The sequence below is a fragment of the Netta rufina genome (genome assembly GCF_964035555.1).
Source record: "Netta rufina genome assembly, chromosome: 1".
NCBI classification, from domain to species: domain Eukaryota; kingdom Metazoa; phylum Chordata; class Aves; order Anseriformes; family Anatidae; genus Netta; species Netta rufina.
Window position 1 is genome coordinate 2296251 of NC_140123.1, and position 8045 is coordinate 2304295.

Sequence of the window (8045 nt, forward strand, 5' to 3'; positions counted from 1 at the left end):
TTACGCTTTCCTTCCCTCTTGAGCTCCGAAATGCCTTTGTGTCAGGAGTAGCAATTTCATTTCCTTCAGCCTTATGAGCTGGTGATTTTGCTGTCGCATCGTCCCAGATCATCTGCCTGCAGCAATCCCTTTCCCTCCCCAGGGTAGATAATTACCTGGGTAGTTTTGCCATGCTACAGCAGGCTATTGCTCCTGCCAGCACCTGCTATGGGTTTGACTTCAGGCCATATGTCGGCTCTGGTGATAATTGTCCCTCTAAATTCGTGACTTGCACAGTCCCAGACCAGTCACCGATTCCAGCACAGGAAGATAGAATGAGAAACAGATACAGAACCCTCTTCTCAGATTAGATTTACCAACACTTAATGAAACCAATGACCCAAATGAGATTTGCCAATGTGTTTGTAATTTTGCTAAGAATGATGGTGATTCAAATTGCGGCCATTTAAACCTTTCCTCCAGAAGGGCAGTGTGGCTGCGTTGTCTGGAAGCTTTCTCCCCCCCTTCAGATTCATCAGCTGGTTTAATGAGAGATTTCCCTACAAGAGATTTCCCTACTCTTCAGGCCCTGTATTTCTCTGCCAGTTACAGAAAGGCAGTGAGGAGTCAGGAGGCAGGGACCGACCTCTCTCAATGCTCCTCTCTCAAGAGCAGTATTCAAAGGCCAAGGCAATAAGACACTTGAAGTCTTTTGCATCATCTCCCAAAGCTGGTTTTAGCAGGCTTTCTGAATCAGAAGGCCACGGCTGAAGAAATTAGACTGAGTCATACTGCTGAATGTAAGCTGTAGGTCCCAGAGCAGAGTGAGCCGATGCATGCCTGGAGAGCAGAAGTCCTAGCTATATGGACACTGCAATATCTGGACTCTTCCTCTCTTCACAAGTTGAATTTCTCCCAGCTTGGAGATGGTTTGAAGGAGTAGGGTGAGAGGAAGGAGGGTAAAGGATGGAAGGATTAATATGGCGAGGGTCAAATGTCTTCTGTTGGATCTCTGCCTTGGGACAGCCCAACCCCAAGTTAGCAGAATCAGGGAGAAACTCTAGTACCAGAAATTGCATTTTCTACAGCAAGGCTTGCTCTTTTGAGAGCTCCTGCTTTGCGCATCCCGGCTAGGAGACCCCCAGCTCCCTGCTGTTCACGGCTTCTCCACCACGCAGACGAATGAGTAGCAGCACGGAGGATAAACCAAAACTAAGCTGCAGCAGAACTGCCCAGCTGCCTGCTGACGTGGCTCAGCTCCAAGAAACAGGGCTCGACGTTTGGCCTCCAATGTGTCGTGGTGTGGTTTAGTTTGGTTTTCTGAAGCCCTCTTTTTGGGGCGAAATGGAGCCGCTTCCTTCATGTGAGGGACGAGGGGGTGGGTGGGAACAGAGGCACTGCTTCGATGTGCTCGTCGTCTCCTCTCCGCATGGCTTCTCTCTCCTTTGTAGCCACGGGCAGGGGTTGCTCCTGCTCTTCTGCTTCAGCTCTGGTGACCGGATCCTGGCAGCCTCTCCAGAGGGGGAAATACCGAGCGTGATGACTTCTAACCAATCTCTTTTGCCTCTTTGCCTTGTTTATTTTCTTACTGCTCTGACTGTTGTGCATGTTCCTCCTCTTTCTCTCTGCTGCATTCTGGCATCTCACAGCTATCACATGATCAGGTAATTCTGGTGCTTTCTTCCTCTTTCTCTTTTTCATTCAACCTTCCTTTCTCTCTTTCTTTCTCCCTCTCTGCTACGGCTTCACTGCAGAAGGACAGTGCAGGGCCCAGCTTTTTTGGGATGCTTTCAAACATCCGGCTTCAGAGGGGGACCAGGAGGGTCTGAACTTTGCATGGTCCATAGCCATGAGCACCACAGGAGCCTGATGCTGAAGCTGGTGGATGTTTTGAAGGCAATCTGACCTTTTGTTGCAGTGATCCAAGTCACTGCCTTTTAAAACAACCCTGATTCTGAGCTCCTGCAGTGTGTTGAAATTGGGAAATTCCCAGTGGAGATAGTGCTTTCTCCATGGAATTAATCTCACTGCAAAATATCTCCCTCCTTTCTGCATTTATCAGAGGTTTTTAAGACAAACCTCTTCTAAGCTGGCCAACTCTATAGAGGAAAAAGTAAAACTTATATGAAGTATCACTTCTCCAGCCCTGGAAATGAATGAATAGGGCTAATATCTGACAAGTTTTGGCTCAGCAATTGCTGTACTCATTGAGTCTGTTCCCAGCCACACTACTATGAAACTGGAAGAAATACAGTATGAAAATGAAAATAGTGCTGCAGCCAGGAATGGGATGAGCCTGGGATGTTGAAGTGCCATCAGTTGGACACCCAGATTTCTCCTTGCATTGGCTGTTTTCTCCCCAGTAGTTTTTATCCCACTGGAAGGAAGCGCTGCCACCTTTCTGCAGTAAAGCCTTTACCACGTCCGTCCTCGGACCAAACTCTTCACGCGTTACCTTCTCCATTCCTTCCGCTTTGTGCCATGGGGTTGTATTTCTGAGGGCTGGCTACTCCCTACGTGTGCTTAGCCCTCCCCTCTTCCCCTGCCCACCCACTGCCTTGGGGTTTGGGGTTGGCCACCTGGAAGCATTGCCTGCTCCTCGAGGTACCTTGGACTTGCGGCGTTGTGTCCTCGCGTCACCTCCCTGAGATGGGGCCAGGCTGAGCCCTCCAGCGGTGCAGGGAGGTTGGGTGTTTGCCTCCTGCCACCTCTCCATTGCTTTTTTCACGGGGGTAGGGAGAGGAGAGAGGCATGGAGGAGTGGGGCAGGCTTTAGAGAAGAGCTGTAGCAGGATGGGGATGTGCCGTTGTGGCTGGCTTGGCTCCTTGCTCCCTTCCATTTTATCACCTTGGCACCAATCACCTCTATTTTCCTCCCAGTCTGCCATTTCCCATCTCCTTCCCCTGCCATTTCTCCTCCAACCCAACGGCCCCGGTGGTGGCCCTAACACTCTGTGTGCTGTCTCTGTGTTGTTGTCCCAGTATTTTTTAGTCTGTTCCCACCCCGTGTCCGTCTGGTCTGCTTTGTTGCCAACCTCCCAGAACAAGACCTCCCTGCAGTCTGGCTGGCACAACGAGCCCCTCTCTGGGCTGCCCTTTTTGCACACTGCTGTCCTAACTGTGGCCGATCACAACAGAGTCCAAGGGGGTAGGAGAGGTGTTATTTTCTATTAAACAAGCTTTCTGGCATCCCAACTCTACTGAGCACAGCAGCAAGTGTTTCATATGGTGTAGCTGGAATTGCATCACAGTTAAATGCTGATGGCTTCCCTGCTAAGAGGGTGTTTAAAAAATGGGGGTGGCTACTGAAAGCTTGGCTTACTGTTGTAGCTGCCAGCGGTCCCATGCAGAAGCTAAAAGAGTAATTGCATGACCCCTGCAAATTTGGGCTGGTTTTGGTGTTGTGTCTTGGGTGGGTCCCATTTGAAAACACATCCCTGCTGTGAGCTGCTCCTCTTACCCAGCACTGAAATTCTCACCTGGATGCCCAAGAAATCCTGGCTGGATCTGCTGTCACCCTCTACTAGCCCAGTAAAAGGCCCTCGGATTTTGGGAGTGAGGACTTGGGATTCCTGGGGTCCCTCTCTTCCAGCTCAGGTTGCAAAGACATTGCCCAGAGAAGTGGTGCAAGAGCTGTTGGAGAGCCTGAGTTGGGATATCCCGTTTGGGGCTAAGAGAGGAAAGATTTGTTGACAGAGCCTTGAGGTTATATGGATGGAAAACTCAATTTTAAACCTTCTTAGCTTATTCAAGCAGAGCAGTGCACTCCTGCAAGAGTTACAGGCCCCTCGTGCACGTTTAGCTGGCCTGGGTCTGACCACAGCCACCATGCAAGATGGGGAGCAGAGGGCAGTAGTCTTTCTTCTTGGCAAGAGGTTTCAGAAAAGGACCCTGCAGCCCTTTGAGGCTGGGCTGTCCAGGCCCCAAAATGGCCCATGCCCTCCATGGGATGTGTAGGATCTGGGGGCAAGAGATGGTTGTGCCTCTTGGCCATGCAGTGCATCAGGATTTTCATCATTAGGTTGTTGTGGGCATGGAGAAGACGTGCAGCAATGTTTTGATTTGATTGTGGAATGTCTTATCCTGTGAGATCCTGTGCACGTATTGATTTTAGGATCTGCCTATGTGGGACATTAAGGGCAGAAATGGTCGCCTTCTAAGTAAGAGCAGCTCAGCTTAGATGAAAAAGAAAAATGTTTTAAGTTTTGTAATGCTTTAATGTCTTCTCCACTGCGTGCTTCTATGTTGCTTCTGTCCATGGGCCCGTGCGTGGTGCAGTGTTGCCATCCCAGCAGCCACCTTCATCTGTACCTCAGTTATAGCTTGACAGTCACCTGCTGAGATTTGGGAAAAAGAGGGAAAACAGAGGGAATCAGCACCAGCTAGGTTTGGAAGAGCTGCAGAACCTCATCTGTGGGTGTTGCTTTGTCGGGCTGAGATCTGGGGGGTGCTCTTCAGGTTTTCTGCCCCCGGAATGGGGAGGAGGTTATGCATTTAAGAGAAGGCAGCTGTCACCCCAAACCAGAAAAATCACATTCTCCTGAGTGGGTAAGCCACTAGATGGTGCCAGAAGATCAGAAACCCCATAAACCACTGTAAATCTCTGCTCTTTTTCCATCAAATAGCTTTGTTACATCCCTGGTTCTGGCAGGGAGAATGGGAATAACTGAAAGCCTTCCTCTCTGGGCAGGAGATAGGGAGAATTGGTGGGTTTGGGGCCACGAAAGCCCACCAAGCCCTGCTTTTCCCCTATTTGCAGTAGCCTGCCTTTCTCTCTTAATGCCAGCAGCTCTGCAGCTGAGGTTCTGTGATCCAGGGAAGCTCCCAGGATGAAAAAGAGGTTTAAAAGGAAAATCCTGTGACTTGGCCTTGCTGCAATCGCTTGCTGCAATTGCAATTACTAGCATCAGTCAGTTTATTTACATGCATTCAGTAATTAGAATAAAAGCCTGGCTGACTTTAATGGGGAGCCAGGTTCCCATCAGCCTCATTGTATTCATGAAGTTTTGTTTTTATAAGAAGTTTGCGTTTTGGGTAAAAGCCTGTAAGCAAAGACCTGGCATTTGGGGAGGCAAGTGCTCTGGGAGAAATTATGATCAGAGGCATCATATGTGGCAGCAACCCGTGTTGAGACTGCTTTGAGTTCCCTTTAGAGAATCTCATGGTGATGTCTCAGGCTTGAGACGTTTATTTGACTTTGAGCTCTCTTCTCCTACAAGCGTGAGGGTGCCACATAGTGAGGGAAAGGTTCTGGTTTCTTTACTTGGCTTGGTCTCTGTTCCCTATTTCCAACCCTAAGAATCAAAATAGTTCACCTCTACAGGGCAGTTGGGTAGCTGATGTGGTCCTCGGTGAAATTAATGCAATTAGGATGCTCAAGGTGGTTAGAGATGACCAGTTTTTATGTCTGTACCCTCCCTGAGATAACACACTCATCTCCAAACATCTTCCTATCATGCGGGGTTGTGTAGGCACCAGGGCAGGAAGGCGTGAGGGTCTTTGGGACTCGGTCTCCCCAGTGTTGGTGGCCACTTGCTTGGAGAGGACGCTCCTGGGGCTGAGGACTCCAGCCCCTGATAACCCCTTCTTCTCTTGCAGGTGGCGTTTAGGAAGCATCAGGACCTACAACCCGGAGCAGATCATGCTCAGTGCTGCTGTCCGCCGGTCCAGCCGGGATGTCAAGATCATGAAGGAGAAGCTGATCTTCTCGGGTATGAATGGGGCCGGTCGCACGAAGCTATTCGCTCCATCCTACAGCTGCTACCTGTTGGAGGAGAGATGGTTTTGATATGGGTGTCATCTCCCACAGCTGGGACAGGGCAGCTGGACCGATCCAGCTGCACTGAACCACTTGTGGGACATGGTCCTGGCTCACCCATCCCAAAATATTCCAGGCCTGAGCACCGATTTGCTCATAAATCCTGCTTTTAACTTCCCAAGCTGTGCTATGCAGCTGTCTTACGCTGTCTCACATCTCCTCTCTTAATTGCCAACAGTGTCAAAACTGTAAATTAAAGCAGTGCTGTGAGTTGCTGCAGATAATGGTGACGAGTTTGAGGTAGACCTGGATCCCTGTCATCCTCCCAGCCTTTCTGTGTTAGTGTATGCTGGCTTCCTCTCAATGATCCAGCCTCCAAGAAAGATCTCAAAAATGTGTACAAAGAAAGAAATGTTTAGCTTTAAAAGATTAAAGTTGGCACATGAAGCTGGAGAGCTCACATTAGAAGGGATGTGAATATAAATTGCCCCTGGAGCTCTGTTGTTGGTGTTCATTCCTCGTATCAGGGGCTAGAGACCTCCAACAGGGATCAGGGTTTATTGTCCTGGATGCACACACACACAGCCAAAAAGACAACTCTTGCTTCAAAGAACTTATTGTGGGCACGGCAAGCCTGATTCTGCCCTCCAGAAACAGTCAAAATGGGGAATAAATCCAGGGAAAACAGAGTGAGAAAGCAGTGGGTCATAGCAAAATTAACTATTTCCACTATTTTCTAGACATAAAATGTCTTCGACACAAACCACCCTGTGAGATAGGGGATGTGTGTTAAGGATTTGTGCCTCTGAAACAAATGGTTTTGCTTAGGGTTGGAGTTTAACTATTAGAACATTGATGGGTGCACGGTTTTCCCAGTGAAACCAGTGACCACTGGAGTCTCCCCAGTTCTAGAAGAGTGGCTGGGGTAGGGATTAAGTTTGAGTATCTTGCATCCTCATCTCCAAAGGCAAGTAATTCAGTCTGTGGCATAGCATCACTTATATGGGGGGTTCCAGTTTTGCTTCTGATATTGACAGGACACTCAGGGTCTGAAATTTAGAGGTGAGCCAAAATCTGGGGGCAGATCATATTCACAACTGGTTTAAGATGGTGGCAATGTCACTAAAGCCAGGGATTAAATCCCTGTAGGATCAGACAGACCTCACGTGCTGGCTGCTCGATGCCTGTTCCCTCATCCACGAGCTTTCTCCTGGGTCTTTTCACCCCTGTGACGATGCCCTCTCCTTCTTTACCCTCCCCAGAGATCAACAACGGCGTGGAGACCACGGACGAGCTGTCCCTCTGCTCCGAGAATGGCTACGCCAACGAGATGGTCACCCCCACGGATCACCGGGACACCAAGCTGCGGATGAACTGAGGGGCTTCCAGCCCAAGCCCACGGGTGGCCAACCCCACGTTCGCTCCGGCAACGAGAGCCGTGCTCTCCTGCTGGCCATGGGACGGGACTTTGAAGGAACTGCTGGCTGGGCAGCTCGCCCCTTCCCGTTCCACCATCAGTGGCTGCTCCACCTCCCTGGTTGCGAGGTTGGGGGGGCTTTTGTTTTTTGTAAATATGTAAAAAAAAAAAAAAAAAAAAAAAAAAAAATCCGAATTTTGTCTTTTTTTGGTGTAATTTTTCCAGGGCATGAGTGGAAATACCACGTTCATTAAATCCTCTACCCTTATGGCTGAAGTTATTTGAATTTTGATGTGACAGCCTGAGTCCCGGGGGGGAGCTGGGACAGCTCTCCCCACCCTGCTCCATTCCTTCCCTCGGTGCAGCGACGGTGTAGCTGAATTGTTTAAACCGTATGTTGTGAAGTTCTTGTGAAATGTCACTTTTGTTCTGTTTTCCTTGTTTTTCTTTCTTTCTTTTTTTTTTTTTTTGTTTGTTCCCTTTCCTCTCCCCCTTCCTGGGCAATGAAGTTTTAGCTCTAATTTAACTGGTTGGAGGAGAGAAGCTTTCCTAGGAGAGGAGACTGCTCTTCCCTGCTGAAGCTCAGAGCTGGGGAAGGAGCTGCACTGGCTCAGTCACTTGGGCACCTTCTCCCCATCCTGTCCCCCTTCCCCAAACCCTGGATGTTCACGAAGAATGGCCTTGAGATGTTCTGCTGTAGTCTGAAGGCAAACCCTGTGTGGCAGCTGAAGCTTGGCCTCTGCTGGCAGCAATGCTTGGATTTTGTCCTTGCTCTTTCTATCTTCATGAGTTGGGCTCTGTTGGCAGCCCAGATGGCTTGCAAAAAGCAACGCCACGGGCACCATCACCCCTCACGTCTGGCTAAAGTGCCTGCCACTCCGAGTGGTGTCTG

General features: G+C 49.4%; 1 protein-coding gene across 1 annotated transcript in view; it reads left to right on the top strand.

Annotated features, from left to right (window-relative positions):
- GDPD5 (glycerophosphodiester phosphodiesterase domain containing 5) overlaps positions 1-7323 on the top strand; it is a 107556-nt gene extending 100233 nt beyond the window's left edge. The window contains exons 14-15 of the mRNA XM_084281550.1: positions 5577-5689; positions 6999-7323. Of these exons, the coding sequence (XP_084137676.1) occupies positions 5577-5689; positions 6999-7114 (229 nt within the window). The 3' untranslated portion in view covers positions 7115-7323. The remainder of the gene's footprint in view (positions 1-5576; positions 5690-6998) is intronic.
- The last annotated feature ends 722 nt before the right edge of the window (positions 7324-8045 follow it).